Consider the following 19,630-nt stretch of genomic DNA (forward strand, 5'->3'; position numbering starts at 1 on the left):
CCCTTCTCATTTGCCCACCTGTGAGAGCAGTCAGGTGGGTGAACACACATGAGAGGGCCTTCTCTGCGGTGGCCCCACACCTTTGGAACAAGCTGCTATCGGAGGTCCACCGTGCTCCCTCGTTGCAGTCTTTTAAGAAGGCCTTGAAAACATATTATTTTACCTTGGCCTTCTACTGATATGACCGCTACTGTTGCTGCTGTTAACATCATTGTTGGTTTTATTGCTGGTTTTAATTGTTTTTTGTTGGCTTTTATTGTTTTTACATTTTTATCATTTTTAATCTTTTGTTTTTATGTATTTTATTGTAGTAAGCTGGCTTGGGAAGGCTTCTGCTCTGAAAGGTGGCCAATAAATATTTTAAATAAATAAATAATAGATAAATGCCACACTATCATCATCACTTACCAAGACCGAGAGATCTCAGACTTTAATGCCGTTCTTAGCAAGAATGAAGCCCTTCTCCTATTATTTTACCGGAGATGGAGAGTGACAGAGAGAGCCCAGTTCTTGCCGAGAGGGCCTCAAGCACCACATGCCTTTGACTCTTCTTCACATTTGCACTACATACATGGGAAATGGGGATAATAGGAGCCATATTTTCCATAAAGGAAAAATCCGGGGACATGTGCCACAGAGTCCCAATTGGTTGCAGCTCCTTATGCAGCTGCATGTCCTGTTTAAGCATGTATGTCCTTACACTTGATGGGTTTTACCAAAGCAAAGGGTGGTGGAATATGACAGACTTGTAAAGTGTCTGACTTCCAGAGCTATTCATACCATTTACTGCTCAACAGGAACCTTACATTTTGTGTTCTGGGTACTCCTTTTCATGTCACTAGGCCCTCTTGATACCCTTAAAAAAAATCCTGCTGGTTATATTTGCCTATGCTAAAGGGTAAATCAATGTTTATTTGACTGATACATTGAGACCCTGAAAGTAATCTAATAAACATGAAATATCATGAAAGATTCTGATGAAGCTATAAAACCTTTGGTTGAGGGGCTGTTTATCTTGCAGTAGTGCAGTAGTAAAAATATCGATAACATACTGAATGAAAAGTTGTGGTTAAATGCTATACCGTAAGATCTTACCAACAGCATATCACAGTTCCAGGCAAAATGTCTCTGTGTGTAAAAAATATAATACTCTGCCCACTTCAAAAGCATGTCCATGCATTTGGATCCAGACTAAGTTAGTTCACTTAGTTTCCAATGAAATCAAATGAGACTTAAGTTATGACTAACTAGTCCTATTGATTTCAATGGGATCCAAGTTCAGCTAACAGTCTGATCCAACCCATGGTCATGAAAAGTGTCAAAACCAAGGTGTGTGTGTGTGTTTAGCAGTATAGATAAATGACACAATGAAACCCCATTAAAAGTTTAGATGCCACATATGCCCATTGCCCCATATCCAATTTGGAAGGGGTCCTATTAAAATGAAACAACTTCGGAGGACATCTGTCAGATATTTAAAATTAATCTGATTTTAAAACCGGACTTATTTTCCATCATCCCAATATCATCAAGACTGTTGTTGAGCCTGGAAACCTCCCTCAGGTGGAACACAAGACAGTCAGACTATGTTCATTAAACTATGAGTTATGTATATGTGCTTTCGTCTGTAAAACAAAAAAAGCTTACTAAGTGATCTGGCGAACCCCCCAGCAATTTTCAAGTGGTTTGCAAAAGGTAAGTTTGAGAGCCACTGTTCTATAGCAGGGATGGGGAAAATGTGGCCCTCCAGATGTTATACTGCAACTCCCATCATTCCCCACCACTGACTATGCTGACTAGGGCCGATGGGAACTGTGGTCTGACAACACCTGGAGGTTCCTCAACCCTGTTCTAAAGCATTGATCTTAAGTTGGTGGATCATGGGTCACATCAATGACAACAGTATCATTTTTTTTAGTTTGTTTAGGCTTCTTTTTAGGGAAGCGGGGGGGAGAGAAGGTGAAAAAGAGAGAGAGAAAGAAGATGTACTGTGTACAGTAAACAAAAGTTTAAACTGGGTCCTCTGTTTCAGCTTGAGGTTGAAGCTGAGTCCCAAGCTGAATACTACTGGAAAGGTTTAATAATACTGCTCTAGAGTACAAGACAATCTAGCTGACAGAGGCTATGCAGTAAACATTACAGAGTTGGCCAATACTAGAGCCCTGCAACTGATTTGAGATGGTTATTTAAGGTCAACAGAAAATCTACAACAACAGAGTGATCTGCAGATTCCAAGCATCACTTGGAAGAAAAGTATTAATCAATTTTAGCATTTACTGGAGGATATTCTTGCTTGAGAGGAGAAACCATTAATTACTTACACAAGAACTAAGAACATTAACTACTGCTTGGTTCATTGCAATGAGTATTTAAAATCACATGAATTGCAATCCTGCCAGGGAAAGCAGTCCGGCAGAGAGATTTCCCCTGTGGAAATTGCGTGTGTTGCAAATACTTAAGAAAAACACTGGGCGGGGTGTGTGTGTGTGTGTGTGTTACAATCAAGTAGACGGCAAAAAACATTTCCTCGGGTATTTCACAAGACTTAATGGTGTTAATGTAATTTGTGCCATTGACTATCCCTGTAAAAAGTTATATATGGGGGGGGGGGGGAAACCCATATGGAATTGTAGAAAATACACTGGGGAACATAAGTGTAATTCACAATAACAGAACTGGGGACTTACTGGTTGAAAAACTCTTGAATACACGCACAAGTCCAGTTATTTGTTTGGCGCTGGGACAGCTTTTGTTTTTTGAGAACAATATTACAGAGAAAAGAGGCACAATGAGCCTTCAGTTGAGTAGTTCTGAAGCCAAAGGGTTCAATGAGGCCATTGAGCTTTTACCAGTTGAAAAGAATTATCTTCCCCCTCATGCATCCTCTTTATTCAATCCAACTGTATATTTTAGAAACTGTACTTAATAACAAGATCCATATATTGCTTAAGGCCAAACTAGATATGCTGTAGGAAAGGGGTCCCCAGTGTGGCACCTGTAGGTGGTATGGCATCCACGGGCACCTCCAAGGGCGCTCGCTAATGGGTCCCCAACGTGGTGTCTGTGGGACCCCATTTTTTAATTTAGTTTTTTTTCCATTTTTAAATACATAATACATACATTTTTAAATACATTTTTAAATATGTTGTGGTGTCCAATAGGGATGAAACAAACATTTTTGATGAAGAAGACACAGCCCAAGATCCAGAGATGCGACAGGTAGCCACCAAAGCGGCGATTTTGTGGTGGTGGCCACAGCACAGTCTCAAATTCCCAAATGTGCCCACAGGCCCCGAAAGATTGGGGACTCCTGATATAGGAGATCTGTGAATAGGATCTCCATAAGGTTTAAAGATCTTTTTCAGTAGCCATGGGGCTACCGATGCCACACAGGGCATTCATTGTTCCCTAATCCCCGTATAATTTTCCTGATTGAAATCACGCAGACTCTCCCCCACTGGCAAAACATGCAAGTACCTGCACAATGCCTGTGTGTTTGCTCCTGCATGGTAAACAGGAGCTTGTGAGGGCAGGAGGTGCAGCACAAGGAATATGGCATGGTGGGAAAGGGTTAACCCACTTCCTCTATTGCCATGGTCCTAATTCAAATTAGGGCACCACCCCATAACCTATAGTGAAAAATGAGGTCTACACATATAGAACCCATTAGCAATGCTGGAAATAGGCCTTGGTTCTCTGTGTAGCGAAAATGGAGGTCTACACGTGTAGAACCCATTAGCAATGCTGGAAATAGGCCTTGGTTCTCTGTATAGATTATAGGAGTGGTGACAGTGTGTGTGTGTGTGTGTGTGTGCGCGCATACACACAAGCCCTAGACTTGCTCTTGCATCCTGCCACGTGGATAGCCTGTGTCCCCATGATTTTTGTTTGTTTTAAAAAAGGAGAGAATATTGTGGCAGTTACCAATGAAGGCTACCACTTCTTGCATCCGATAAAGTGTCAAGGGCTCACTTTCAATAGATCACAGCAAGGGAGCTGTTCTCCTTATGTACGAAACCCTGACCCAGAATCAGGTCGTCTGTGAATGATTTAGCACCAGGTTCCCCATGAACATGCGGTGCGCTATGGGTGAAAGGCGGCCCCCTTCCAGCTGCGCTCCGCTCCTGAGATGGACGGCTCTCTGCACTGGGCCTCTGATAAAGTGGGCTCCAGTTCATGAAAGCATAAAGCACAATAAATCTGGCTGCCACCAAGATGGCACAAAAATCTTCAATACTTTTGCTGCAACGGACCAACACAGCTATCACTCTGGAATGATAAGGAACAGTATCGTAGCATTCTGGAAAACATATACGCAGAAGAGAGAAAGACCTCACTTCTGGGCAAAACAGAAGCCATAGTATCTGTAACAGTCCAGTCAATTCTCTTACTGAGCTGGTAACAGTCTAACTTTGGAAGCAGTCCCCTGCAGCCAGACCTCCTACATTAAAAGCATATTTATATGACATAAAGCAACCCTGATTAGCATGACCAACAGCTCACATGTCAGGTCTACTCATATATGAATGGCGTAACATGGAGATCAATACTCATGAAGACATAGCGGAAGCTTCTGTAAGCAAGGATTCCCATACTTCCCAAGGGTACCCTGCTCATGGTTTCCACTGTGGCTTCTTACTTACTTTTCATACACTAGAGACTGCTCACACAGGTAGATCATTAAGAAAGCGGTTCTTCACCCAAATCGGGGCCACTTCATAATGTTCCACGGTCACATGACGTGGCTCTAACACACTACAGAAGTGCAGCTAAAATCACCTCGAGCCACTAAATTCTAAATAGACTAAAATGAGCTTGCTAAAATGGCTCTGGCCAGGGCACACCTCTGAAGGAAGACAGTTTCCAAGTGCTAGGGCAACCGATGAGAAGCCCTCTCTACAAGGCTATCAGTTGGACTTAAAACATAAAGGGCATTATGAAGGCGGTACTCTCATCCAACCACAGAGATCTCAACAGGACACAGAAAAATCTATAGCCTCAGTCTAAACTTTAGATCTAAAAGACATACAGAGCTTTGGAAGTCAAAACCATCACGATGATACAGGGAGCTACTGCAGAACTTGGAGTAAAAAGTGCAGTATGTTGGAGACAGTGTTCAGTGCTGGAGATGCTGTTCAGAAGGGGCAGATATTTTAGAGGGAAAAGGCAGTCCTGGCTTCAGGAACTAGGGAGTGCTGAGGCCAGACATCCTCAGAGGTCCCCTTAACCTGAAAGCGGTGGGGCGTACATAGTTAGGATTCTCTTGTGCTGCATCTGATCTCTTTTGAGTGGTCTGTGCAAAGCAAAAATGATGGTGCTGTTGTACACAGACAGGATCCTTTGCCAGACTTAGGGCCCTGAGAAATGTCCGCCTTTGCTGTTCTCTGGAGCTGGCCCAGGGAAAAGACATTCCATTGTTCCTTAGCCCACTAACAAGGCACAAGATGAAAACTCAGCATGCAGTATTTTTTATGAGTTTATTTAGTTCAGGCTTAAGCTGACTAAACTGACTCAGTCTTAAAGTGTTATATACTAGGAGTATGTTATTACCTGCTTAAAAAGCCTAAAGAACTTCAGGAATGAGCATCATGAACTTTTACTTCCTTTAAAGCTATATTTCTATTTAATCATTCCGCTATATTCAAAGCACAAGACTATATTGCCCTATACTTTGTTCTAGGTATATAGGTGCGGAGGAACACTTACTATTGAATCCTTGTCTTCAAACAGGTTTAAAAATTTATTGTAGCTGAGATGCCCAGTGTGTTCTGGATCTATTATCTTGATTAATTCTTGGAAGTCATCGTCACTTATTCGGAACATGATGCAATCTAAAATACGACGGAGCTCATCACTTGTAATCTTTCCATCTTGATTCTAAAAATGCAAGCGGGTATAACACAGCATTTAGCGCCCTTCCACTATTACTTTGTATTGTGACATTAGCCTCCCTAACTATCTTCTGGCTGAAGGTTTTTAATTATCCTATACCATGTTGAGTAGTTATTGTTTTTAGTTATTGTTTTATGATTGTTTGAATTGTGTACTATTCTATGATTTTCCTCACTTTAGGAATTTAGGAATAATGATTGAAAAGCTGGTTATAAATCTCTAAATAATAATTCAGAAATGAATGAATTACTATTTTACTTTTTGCTAGCTATAACCATCTGCAGTATATATTGTTGGGTTGAATTTAAAAAAATCACACAGTCTATTTCTTGCCCTTATTTTATTGATTTATTTATGTATTTATTATATTTCTATACCTCCCAATAGCTGAAGCTCTCTTGGTATCCTCGCCACTTATACTTTCTCAAACTGTGGGTTGTATCAAGTGTTGGTCCTACTTTGAGTAGTCCTACTGAAATGAACGGGGCTTAAGTCAGACTAACATTGGATACAAACATGTGGGACTGTTTCTGGGAACTTTCTAGGGGAATATAAAGGACATTCTAGAATATAATCTAAAATGTAAATGTAAAAGGAAATATCTTTGAAGGGTGAACCATCACAAAAAGACCATTGACATAAGAGAATGATGAACAACTATAATAAATAAATGCCATGTACACTATATAAATGTTTATTTGATTGGCTTACCGTTGAAAAAAGTGCTATATGAAAATGCTCTAAATTAAACGAATGTGCAGTAAATATTACATTGCTTGTTAAAATTAACTAATAGCCAGGTCATATTTTGTGCCACAGCTATCAGGCCCAGCATTTGTTTTCAATGCAAGGGCTCAATCCAGCATCCCCTTTTCCTGAAAAGTAAGCACCATTGAGAGTTTGGAGATATGAAGTGGTATAATTCTCTCAGTGGAGAAAAGGATATGTAACAAAGGCAACTTTCTTTGGGATGGTTCAGATATGCAGCCTCCCTCCTTCTCATGGAAGCTATGGCTGTAGGTGTACTGAACATAATATACTGGGATGGCATTATGAACTATATGTATCCAGGCGCTAGCTTAGACATGATTCCCCTTGTCACAACGTCCTCTGTTCTTTGTTTTTCTCCATCTACACTTGTCTCGGGACAGAAGTGGGCTGCCTGCATTGTCAAAACAACAGGGCAGGGCTTGAGGCAAGAGCCTGCCAGGCTGTGCAGCAACCTAACCATGGATATATTTCCTCTCTTCTTCCACGTGAAAGCAGAAATGGGCTGCTGTTGCCGGTTCACCTACATTCTATGCCCGGCGCCAGGGGTGGGAGATGAGAAATGTTATGATGTGGCCTTGGAAAAGAGACAAAGAGACTTGGAGACAAGTATGCTCCAACACTGATGTTGTAGTGGGAAGGAAACAAGAACGGGTGGAGGAAATGGTGCTGCTGCTGCTGCTGCTGCTATGTAGGAGTCAGGGAGGAAGCAGAGCTCTCTGTCCAGTTATGGCTCCAAAGTGGTTCTCACCACTGTCATTGCCCATTCTCATGCCTGGGACAATGCTAGTATGCGACAAACCTCTTCTTGATTGCTTTCGCTTTTCTACAGAGAGTCTGCATGGCTGCAATACTACAGCAAGCAATTTTCTTCAAAGTTCAGTTTAAGATACTTTTATTCTTACTAAGAGATAATGATTTTGCAAAACTATTACTGCTCCTTAACATTTTTCCATGGAGAATTATGTCATTGCATTAAATCATCTGGAGAAGAAAAGGGAAAATAGTAAACAACTTAATAGTAGACGAGACGGCCTTATTGTAACACACAGAATTAGAGAGGCTTGTTTTAGCATAATCATAGCAGAGATTTTGTTTGGTTTTGACTTTATTAAGGGCACAGTCCTATGGACTGCCCCCTCGCTACTCAGAAGCTCCCAAACTCAGAGGTTTCCAAGATTCCTATGCCCTGCCGAGCTGAGGCCAGCAGGGCAGGAGGAGCGGCAGAGGCGATCTTTACCTCCCCATCCTCCAACCTTTGTCCAGAGACTATAGGATTGCTCTCTAAGTTATCAAATAAGTTGTTTGATTCAGGCAGCAAGGATCACAGAGTAAAAGCAATAATCAGACTTCAAATTGCAATAAGAGATGTTACCCTTTAGATTACCACTGGGTAGTAGCGATAGCTAAGGATTCAATCTGGGATTATTTGCCCCATTTTCAGGAGAGCTGGGAGCCAGGCCTACTCACACAAAAATCTAAGTGTCATGAGCCACATCACAAAAATCTAAGAACGGAGACCTAACCACCCACAGTTAGTCTTGCCTGCCACACAAGAGCACTCAAATAAACCACCAGCTCTCACATGGTGGTTCTTAGGCCTGAGCCATTCTCGCACTGCACGTCCAGCCCCGTTATATCGCAGGCTCCTATTGAGACACAGAGGCCAAATATGCATATGCTCATTAGGCCAGGACCCACCCTCTCACGGTGGGCCTATACTGGCTGAGCAGCTCATGGTCCTTAGTCTTCTTCCACTCTCAAAATGATAAAAGGGACTATCTCCTTTGATATTGTCCCTTGGGGAGCAACTCCCAGCCTGGGGTAGTCATGGGGAAAATATTGCCTTCCCCCTACAAGTCAGCTGCTGGTGTTTTAGTCCACAAGGGAGTCGAAGCGTCTCTATCCAAGTAATAGAGATTGCAGCAAAGGCAAACAGATAAGGGGATGGCATTGATTAAAAGGGTCTTGCCCCAACTTCCTGATGTACCTGCAACCACAGTTTCTGCTGCTTCTGCTTTGACCTGACATGGTGGTGTCAGGAGAAATAAGCCCTATCCAGAAATCAGCTGCACTCAGCAAGAGATCTGTTAGTTCCCAAGGGATGGAGCTACCTTGCCCAGACGATGCAGATTTCTTTAGTACTTCTCTCACACACTTGTTACTCTGGCTAGCAATTCCCCAGAACCAGACTACCTCAATTTCCCCCAGGTTCTTCATGTATCAAAAGATTCATTCATTGACTGACTTTCTATAATATATGACTGAGTTTCTACCTTTGTTCCAGCCACTGTAGAGTTAACATACTCATTAGCTTAGCCCAGCCTTCCCCAACCTGGTACCTTCCAGATGTGTTAGAGTACCACTCATCCCCACCCAGCATGGCTAACATCTGGAGGACACCACATCCAGAGGGCACCAGGTTGAGGAAGGCTGGATTAACTCAACAGGAAGCCAGCTTCAGCTGAGCTGTTAGGCAAAAACGAACAAGGACCTTCTCTCCTTGCTTTGAAACAATTAAATGTTCGGCCTAGATCACTTCTGGAGAAATGTAAAATAACCTCATAAAATTCACCATTGATCTGACTCACATGAACTAGGGACTGGCTCACCATGGCCAGAGGCAACCTGACCCACCCCCCACCCCACATCAGTGACAGTGTCTTGGGAGCAGGTGGAGTCACTGGGCTTGTAGACAGGCAGCACTCATACAGTCACAATTTATGTGAATTGATGCCTTCACGTTGGCGTTGTCTATATAGCTGCTGCAATTTGTAGTGCAGACTGCCTCCGTGTGGAAGTGCCAATTTACACAGTGCTTCTGCATAAATGTTGTCCAACCACAAACTTGACAACAGCCCCACAACCTCCTTAGGCCACTCACAGGGAGGCCATCAGGAAGCACAAGCCAGCCTTAAATTTCCCGTAGCTACAGCTTTTTTAAAATCTCAAATATCTCTTGTCTCCAAATAATTTTCTTCATTAAAGCCTTTAGCACTCTGCAATTTCAGTGGGACTTAATCTCTTGCTTGAATGAGGGACTTAATCTGCTCTGTGCTACCATCACCCACTGTGGTGTGTGAAAGTGAGAGCCCTACTTTGTAAACGGTTAGGAGAATTCTCTCTTTTGTGAGGGATTTACTGCACCATTTATGCCGCCAGCGCTGGTAAGAAAGAGACAGCAATTGTTATGTAAGTGTATAAGACAAGAATTACAATTTAGCATTTATATAAAAATCCATAATAAACATGCCAGTAGGAATTCGGAGGATATGCCCACAGCTCATTTTGCCGGTGCCATCCAGGCTATGAAAGCTTTAATTTTCCCCCCAGTTTATTATTTGCTCGGCTAATCCAAAGATATGAACCATGCAATTTAAAGAATTGTTTGCAGCAAATTGAAATAATAATAAAAAGCTCTATTTGCCCACCATAGGGAGGGGAAATAGCACTGTCAGGTTCACAGTTCACATATCATAAAGTTATATCCAGAATAAGTTGTTTTTGTGAATGATAGTTCAGCACATCACTCACTCACCCACACACATACCCCCCAGCCTATAACCATTCAGCCAGCAGTTGTCTAAATGTCTTGTCCTACCATACACCTGTGTTGTTGTTGTTCAGTCATTAAGCCATGTCCGACTCTTCGTGACCCCATGGACCATAACACGCCAGGCCTTCCTGTCCTCCGCTCTCTCCCGGAGCGTGCTCAAGTTCATATTCATTGCATCGGTGATGCTATCTAGCCATCTCATCCTCTGCCGTCCCCTTCTCCTTTTGCCTTCAATCTTTCCCAGCATCAGGGTCTTTTCCAGGGAGTTTTCTCTTCGCATTAGGTGGCCAGCTTCAGTGTCTGTCCTTCCAATGAGCACTCAGGGTTGATTTCCTTTAGGATGGACTGATTTGACCTCCTTGCAGTCCAGGGGACTCGTAAGAGTCTTCTCCAGCACCACAGTTCGAAAGCATCAATTCTTCAGTGCCCAGCCTACCTTATAGTCCAGCTCTCACAGCCATACATTACTACTCGGAAAACCATAGCTTTGATTATACGGACCTTTGTCGGCAAGGTGATGTCTCTGCTTCTTACTGTGCTGTCTAGGTTTGCCATAGCTTTCCTCCCAAGGACCAAGGGTCTTTTAATTGCATGGCTACAGTCACCGTCTGCGGTGATCTTGGAGCCCAAGAAAATAACATCTGTCACTGCTGCCATTTCTTCCCCTTCTGTATGCCAGGAAGTGATGAGGCCAGATGCCATGATCTTCGTTTTTTTAATGCTGAGTTTCAAACCAGCTTTTGCACTCTCCCCTTTCACCCTCAACAAGAGGCTCTTTGGATCCTCTTCGCTTTCTGCCATTAGGGTGGTATCGTCTGCATATCTGAGGTTGTTGATAATTCTCCCGGCACTCTTAATTCCGACCTGTGATTCACCCAACCCGGCGTTTCTCATGATGTACTCTGCATATAAGTTAAATAAGCAGGACGACAATATGCAGCCTTGTCGTACTCCTTTCCCAATTTTGAACCAATCGGTTGTTCCACGTCTGGTTCTTACTGTTGCTACACCTCTGTTATCCAGTGACAACTGACAGACTTTGGATAATGGGCTTGAGATGAGAAGATGGGTGACAAGAGACTATGCCCAATCTCATTTTTTAAAAACCTCATACAGACAAAATATGAAATAAGTTGTAATAGGATTAGGAACGATAAGTTCCTATTGCAAAGTCAGTTGCAATAGGTTGTTTGCCGATCTTCCTTTGGGATCTGTTCTAGCACCTCTGGGATAGGTAGGCAGCAGCTATTCCACCTGGCTAATGACCTTTTATTGGATCACATAACCACACCATCTAAAACCTGCCTCTGGTTATAGAAATCTCTAACAACCGGGTGAGTTATCCCCCACTATTCTTCCTCAAAAAGAGAAGTCACTATTTTTGTGATATCCCCTCTTATAGACCAAGGCCACTTACTCCTTTTAGATTGCATTGACCAGAATTGGCATAGCTTGCATTATCAAATACTATACTATACCATACCACACCATACCCATACCATACCACTGAATATGTAGTAAAAATTAAGGCCGAAATCCTACTTCTAGTTACTTAATACACATGTCCCACTGAACTCCATGGTTCTTACCTGTGCGTACTGAAGGCAGGCTTGAACCCTATTTCTTTCTGTGTATAGCCCAATTCAGAGTGAGGACACGGCTTCCTGGATTAGTCACATGGATGATCCTAGCCGATCAGGGATCACATGGTGAATGTGAAGGAGTCACAGTCAGGGGCATTGCTAGGTTCTTAAAAGATCCTGGGCACAGGCCCATAACACAAATTTGCATAAGCGCACATCTAATATGTGTGTGTGTGTGTGTGGTGTGTGCATATAGTGTGCTTGTTTGTATGTGTATAGATTACATACATACATACATAAGAAGTGTGCACTGACCCTTGACCCCACTTCAACTCAGACCCCAATCAGCATTTTGGAAAACATCCTGTTTCTGCTCAATTTGTAGTCGGACCACTTCAGCTCAGCACCAAACCTGAGTCACTGTTTGGAAAAATGGGTCTTTATGCTTCCTGTTGACTACCACGGAAATTAGGAAAAAAAATGTAACTTTTTTATCTTGGTCAGAACTGGATGATAATGTCAGGCATAGTAGCGCCCTAGAAGGGGATTACACCTGCCCAATTTCAGGGAAAAAAAGGGTGCAGGGTTCGTATTTTGATTTTCTTTTAAAGGGAACTGCCAATAACATTGCTATTCCTTGGAAGAAGTGGATAAAAATTTCAGGATTCATTGCCCCATCAGAGGAAATGATGCCTGCCAAATTTCAGAATGATAGCCACAAGGGGTTTTGTGCAAGGGTGGCCTTGACATTTTGAGGTCTCCAAAGGACGACATACTTATCTCCCTATGTTCCTTGTGGACCATTGTTCTGAAAATTACAGACAGCCTACAGTTGTCCCTAAGTAAGAGACCAGCAAAGTTTCAGAAGGATAGGTGCAGCATTCACCCCTTCCCCAATAGTTTTTGGGTAAATTTGTATGAAAATGCACACATCATTAGAGGTGTCCCCCAGGGCAAGAAACCTGCAAAGTTTCTGAAGGATATACATGCATTCTAATTTAGAATTACTACAATGTATTTACATTTCACCAATGTTAGCAGCAGGGGAACATGGGTGGGAAGGTGCTATTGCACTCATGTCCTGCTTGTGGGTTTCCTATGGGTATCTGGTTGGCCACTGTGTGAAAAGAATGCTGGACTAGATGGACTTTGGCCTGACGCAGCATGGCTCTTCTTATATTCTTAAATATAGAGTGCCTCTGAGCATGTGCAGAATGTTTTTCTTTCACCACTGAGCAAAAAAACAACCCCAAACCCACAAATGACAAAGCATGCATAGGACTGAGCTGAAAGGGTAGTCAATTCATTAGACGGAATTGGGTAGGCACTGAATTAAGCTTGCAGTACCATGCTCACAACTCAGGACTTATTTCTAAGTAAACATGCAGAACATCAAGGTGCAAACCTCCCTGCAAAAGTAACTTGTGCTGGAATCCTATGCACACTTTCCTGAGGATAAGCCTCATTAAACATAATGGGACTTCTCAGTAGGCATACCTAGGATTGCATAAATTAGCAATATTTATATCCCCTCCACTTAAAAAACAAACCAGACTCCTTTTTAAAAAATTAAAGCTTTCTGTTCATAGGAACACAGAAAGCCGCCTTATACTGAGTCAGTCCCTAGTCCATCTAGAATTGTTGACACTGACTGGCAGCAGCAGCACACCAAAGTTTCAGGCAGGATTCTTTCGTAGCCCTGCCTGGAGATGCCGGGGATTGAACCGGGTACCTTCTGCAGGCCAGGCATGTGCTCTGCCACGGAGCTACAGCCCTTTCTATTGCTGGATAATGGCAACTGGCAAACAGCACAGCCCCAGATTTGTTTCTCTGCAACTATGTGAACACACTCTTCTCAAAGGCTTGAGTGAAGAGAAGGAGAAAAACCAGTCTTCTTGTCTGTTTGTATAAAGTCAAATACCGTTCAGAACTTCTCTTGCCCTCCAAAGAGAATTCTCTTTAAGAATTCCCCAAGGTATGCTCTGGGTGGAATAATTAGGAGAAAGAAAGAAAAAAAGAAATAAAGAAAGAGGAGGGGAGGGGAAGCGAAGGGAAGGGAAGGGAAGGGAAGGGAGGGGAGAAAAGAATGATGATTGGAAATGTGTGGGGGGGTAGGGGGTAGAGAGAATTCCCTAAGCTAAGTGGCTCCTTTCAGAGAGATAGTACTTCAGAGGAATTTAGCAGGCTGTGGAGGGTTTGCAAGGATTGTTGTTGTTCAGTCGTTAAGTAGTGTCCGAGTCTTTGTGACCCCATGGACCATAGCACACCAGGCCTTCCTGTCCTCTTCTCTCTCCCGGAGCGTGCTCAAGTTCATATTCATTGCATCGGTGATGCTATCTAGCCATCTCATCCTCTGCCGTCCCCTTCTCCTTTTGCCTTCAATCTTTCCCAGCATCAGGGCCTTTTCCAGGGAGTTTTCTCTTCGCATTAGGTGGCCAAAATATTTGAGCTTCAGCTTCAGTATCTGTCCTTCCAATGAGCACTCAGGGTGGACTTCCTTTAGGATGGACTGATTTGACCTCCTTGCAGTCCAGGGGACTCGTAAGAGTCTTCTCCAGCACCACAATTCGAAAGCATCAATTCTTCGGCGCTCAGCCTTCCTTATAGTCCAGCTCTCACAGCCATACATTACTACTGGGAAAACCATAGTTTGATTATATGGACCTTTGTCGGCAAGGTGACGTCTCTGCTTTTTACTATGCTGTCTAGGTTTGCCATAGCTTTCCTCCCAAGGAGCAAGCGTCTTTTAATTGCATGGCTACAATCACCATCTGCGGTGATCTTGGAGCCCAAGAAAATAACATCTGTCACTGCTTCCATTTCTTCCCCTTCTATATGCCAGGAAGTGATGGGGCCAGATGCCATGATCTTCATTTTTTTAATGTTGAGTTTCAAACCAGCTTTTGCACTCTCCGCTTTCACCCTCAACAAGAGGCTCTTTAGATCCTCTTCGCTTTCTGCCATTAGGGTGGTATCGTCTGTGTATCTGAGGTTGTTGATAATTCTCCCGGCACTCTTAATTCCGACCTGTGATTCATCCAACCCGGCATTTCTCATGATGTACTCTGCATATAAGTTAAATAAGCAGGGCAACAATATACAGCCTTGTCGTACTCCTTTCCCAATGTTGAACCAATCGGTTGTTCCATGTCCAGTTCTTACTGTTGCTTCTTGACCCTACGCTGAAGCCTTTGATTGTGATCCGCACAATCAAAGGCTTTAGCATAGTCAATGAAGCAGAAATAGATGTTTTTCTGGAATTCTCTTGCTTTCTCCATGATCCAGCGAATGTTGGTGATTTGATCTCTAGTTCCTCTGCCTCTTCGAAACCCAGCTTGTACTTCCGGTAGTTCTCAGTGAGGTGGCTGAGGGCTTTTTCTAGCTTTTTTAAAACTGTAGAAGCTATTTAAAACCCCCAGCAGTTTCTCGATTATGATGCCACATACTCCTAACCCTCCCTTTGGGATTATATGAGTCCTACACTATTTAGGAGAAATTAAAGCAGAGGGGGAGAAAGAAGTTTGTGGAGGCTGATTGGATCCTTTGCTGTACTGAAGCTACTAAACTTCTGCAGAAGCCAAAGCCTCCAGTTTGGGGCAGTAAAATGAGATGCTGTGTGAAATACCAGTATTTCACATGGAGCTCTTTCCTCCCTTCCTACTCCCTCTTCAAAATTTCATTGCAGGCAAGCTCCCAACAGTGGGCATGTAAGAGCAGAAAAGAGAAGTAGAGGGAGAGAGGTTTTTGCACCTCAAAAAAAACCCGACACCAGAGATTAGGGATAGTGACCTCCTAATGGTCACCTTAAACACCTTCTGAGTAGGATCTCTAATCCCCTGGGTGACTTCACAGTTTTTACTTTTTGTTTTAGACTTTGAGAAAAGGAAACTTTACACATGGCTAGCATAAAAGCCACTGGACCTAACTGTCTGAACTTTGACAGGCTCAGTCGTCTCTATAGGGGCTGCCAGGTCCCCAAATTCCATGCACGTATGTGGAAGCACAAAAATATATATATATATCTCTTTGCTTTGACACATTTTCTTGAAAACAGCAAATTTTACCTGTGACTAGCACACAAGCCACTGGATATAACTGCCTGAAATGTGGCATATTCAATCAGCTACCAAGCCTCCAGATTCATGTACTTATCATACAAACTAAAAAAGTTATCGCCATTTTGTTTTCCAATGCAAGTCAATGGGAAAATGTAAAAAAAAAAAAAGGCAATTAGGACAGCTCAAAAGATCTAGGGCACAGCTCAAAAAAGACCTGGGGCCTGTGTCCAGGTGGGCCCCTCACCAATGACACCCCTGGTTACAGTGTTAGAAAATTTGGCTATAGACACTACTGAAGACAAAGTCAAAGGGAGGACAATGTTTCCTGAATAGATTAACTTTTCTGAAGCAATTACTGAAAAATCATCAAAGGGGAGGGTGCTTTTAAACTCTGCTGAAAATGTTCATAAAAACAGAGAGTACTTTTGGCTCTAGTTATGCAGAACTTGCTCTGTAAAAAAATTTTTCTCAAATATTTCAGATTTTTAATATACTGATCTATATAGGCCAGATCAAAACAATCTGGGGGATAAACTTCTATGTTTACTCAAAAGAAGAGGAACTTGAGAAAATGATTCTCACATTTAAAGGACAGTCAGAAATGTATTGGGGAGCAAGTCTAATCCAACACAACACTGGACAGTAATTTTCTTGAGTTATCTCTTTATCAAGCCTGGCCCTCCATGGTTATTCCAGGCATCCTGTAATGAAAGTTCAACTTATTTTAACAAGTAAATCTCTAGCATTTTTATTTACAGACACAAAAGGAAAATATGTGGGCAATTTTTCAATTCCTCAAAAACCTGCCCCTGACTTCCAGTGTTCTGACCAATCAGTACAAAGGCGCTGTGATGGCTGTAGTAAGTTAAGTACTATGTGATTAAAATTATTTCACATAATTAGATAACTTTAATTTAAACATATCAGACTACCTGTGCTTTGCTTTATGCCATTTCAATCTGATATACAAGGACCCCTCCCAGTATACCCTTAGGGTCCCCCATCATAATAGTTCTGGCTAAGAGCCTACTGCTTTGCAGGTTATTACACATAATAATTCATTATCTTAAGACAAATCCAATGCAACTAAAATCTTTAGCAGAAAATTAAACAGATGTGAAGGGTCTCAAAGGCTCTGCTGACTAGGAGAATGATGCAGCAGGGGGCAGGGGGAGAGAAGGATAAACAATGGTTATAAAAAATTGTTCTCACTCTGTCAAGCGTAAGGAAAGCCTTCTTCAGGGAGGAGTAAGCATCTTGGATATGTCCATGCAGCTTTAGGAGAATCCGGTCACTCGACAACGCTTCATCCAACTTTCTGCTTCTGTAAGGAGAAAATTCTGACGGAGTTCTCATCTGGGGGTGTGGCTTTATACCTACATTTTCAAGCAGCAGTATTTCAGTGCAACACTAATTCATCAGTGAAGTATTTCTGCACTGTGCATTCACACTGCCTCTTCAATGGAAAATAAACCACTACAGTACCTTTTTGCTTTGGGCCCAGGCTGAGAAGAAAAGCAACAGTCATCCCCAAACCCCTTGCCTTGACTAAGGGAATTACTGTTTTTGGAAAGGACACACTACCCAACTCTTTTCTGCTCAGGAGGAAAGAACAAGTTAACACTATTCCTTTACTGTTAAAACTGCTGGATTTCCCAAAAGTAATCTAACAGTGAATTTCTGCTGGTTGAGTGTAAACTATACCTAGGTAAGAGCACCCCCAGCAGTAGTTCCAGAAGCCAACTAACGGGAGCACCCCTTCCGCTTCTCATCTACTGTGTGAAATATGCTGGAAATTCCCCAGTGGAGAATCAGAAGTTATCAGCAGATGGGCAGAATGTCAAATCAGTGGCAATTAGGGACACAGTGGGAGTACAGAATGCCAGGGTTCGAATTACAAACACAAAAGCCACAAAGCCTTATTTCTTTGGCAGTTCTGTTTAGGCAAATGGAGCCACCAGCGGGGAGGTGAAGGGAGGGGTACAGATGTGAAGGCCAGGAAGAAAAACAGGGAAACCAGAAAAACTAGGAGAGGAAACCCATTTTTTCCTGTGTTTTTTTTCCCCCAAGCACAACCCCTCGGATTTTGTTTTTTTCACCAGTTTTTTCCCGCCGGGGCCTTCACATCTCTAGAGAGGGGGCATTGTGACAAAGGCTGGGACAGGTAGAGTCACACCATTAACTTAAATCTTAAGTCCATCAATCGTCTCAATGGGCCTGGGGGGGGGGGGCATTTCATCTGGAATAAGTAAACCTAAACTGAATAGATTGGGAAATGCTTTGGATATTTATAGAAGCCCAAGAACTTTTCCAAAACATAAAGTGAAGCAATTTTCTCTGACAGAACTGAAACAGAAAAAATGTCCAGAAAATACTGTCAATACCGTCTTCTTGAAAAGCAGGAGAATCAGTTTCAGAAAGGAAAAGCTATATGCAGATGTTCCAGATCTTGGTGCAATCAGTATGTGGAGCGGGGAGCAGGATCTCTGTGGCAGATCTTCAACCCAACCTCCCCGCTTTGATTGGATCTTGTGTACAGAGCCTAAAAGTGTTCAGTGAAAACTACTTAGCCTCCTGTATGTGAGATTCAAGGACTCTTCATTTTCCAAGGTTTCAGAATGTACATAGGGAAGTAGGGACAATCCCGATAACCACCACCACTCCATGGATTGATTCTGCCTGGCTTCAGAATGTCTGCAGAAAGCTTATGAAATGGCATGAAAGCGGGGAAGAGGATCTCCCAATCCCAGCCTCTTGTTATCAGCCTCATTCAATAAAGCAGTGGTTTTCAAATGGTGTTCGCTTCTCAGAAGCTTATTCGGAGCCCCTCAAGGAGCAGATGAGTTACAGGAAAACCTGATTAACATCCATTGTTACTGCTCTTACCCTGCAATGAGCAAGAGAGTGTTGGGTGCATTCTAGAGCACACCCTCAGTTCACATGGGGTGACAGAGGGACCCCGCAGTCCTGGCTAGTGCTCTGTGTGAACTGAGTATACATCCTAGAATACACCACAAACACTTTACAGTATAGAGGGGTTCCATGACAAAGTGTGTGGATGTTTTTTGGCAGATAAGTTCCTGAAGGTAGAAACTTTGAAACCCACTGCCGCAAAAGATTCTAGGGAGGGAAGGGTGAAGGAAAGACTTGTTCCACACTATTTCTTGGACCTCTTCAGACATCACATTTTTAAGATGAGACACCTAAAAATGCAAAATGTGAATGTGACAAATATGTCTTTCCAAGGACATGTCTCATACAGGTACGCTGTAATGTGTAAAAGAGCCCTATGTGATGGGGTGACGGTTGATGCAAGAGTTCTTTAGCAGAATCGCGGCCAAGAGCATTGATCAACACATGGATCCTCTGGCTTACCTGTGGTGCTTTCCTGTAGGAGATGCGCAGCTCATATCAAATGTCAAGGGGTCTTGAAATTTATCTAAAAATCTCTCCCAAGCCATATTTTTGGAAAGTTTTATTCCAAATCTGATCAAATCCAAACATAAAAAAAAATAAGAACAGCCCACAATAAAACCAAGATAAAAGCAGGAGCAAATAATTAAACCTTCTTAGCACATAAAACCAAATTAAAAACCAGCAGCAGAATAAATTACTAAAAGCACTAAAATCAGTTCTTAAAATGCCTGGGAGAATGGAAAGGTCTACACGAGCCTCTTGTGGGGAGAACATTCCACAAATGGGGTGCCACCACTGAAAAGGCCCTCTCTCTTGTATCCACCTGCCTCGCCTCATTTGGCAGGGGCACTTGGAGG

At 42.7% G+C, this 19,630-nt stretch overlaps 1 protein-coding gene across 1 annotated transcript in view; it reads right to left on the reverse strand.

Annotated features, from left to right (window-relative positions):
- EFCAB6 (EF-hand calcium binding domain 6) overlaps positions 1-19,630 on the reverse strand; it is a 167,896-nt gene that overhangs the window by 108,453 nt on the left and 39,813 nt on the right. The window contains exons 10-12 of the mRNA XM_084811856.1: positions 19,233-19,343; positions 17,070-17,181; positions 5,707-5,877 (exon numbers count right to left, since the gene is read on the reverse strand). Of these exons, the coding sequence (XP_084667982.1) occupies positions 5,707-5,877; positions 17,070-17,181; positions 19,233-19,343 (394 nt within the window). The remainder of the gene's footprint in view (positions 1-5,706; positions 5,878-17,069; positions 17,182-19,232; positions 19,344-19,630) is intronic.

The sequence above is a fragment of the Heloderma suspectum genome, chromosome 7, assembly GCF_057233095.1.
Source record: "Heloderma suspectum isolate Gila_16-S chromosome 7, 16-S_ref, whole genome shotgun sequence".
Lineage (NCBI taxonomy): Eukaryota > Metazoa > Chordata > Lepidosauria > Squamata > Helodermatidae > Heloderma > Heloderma suspectum.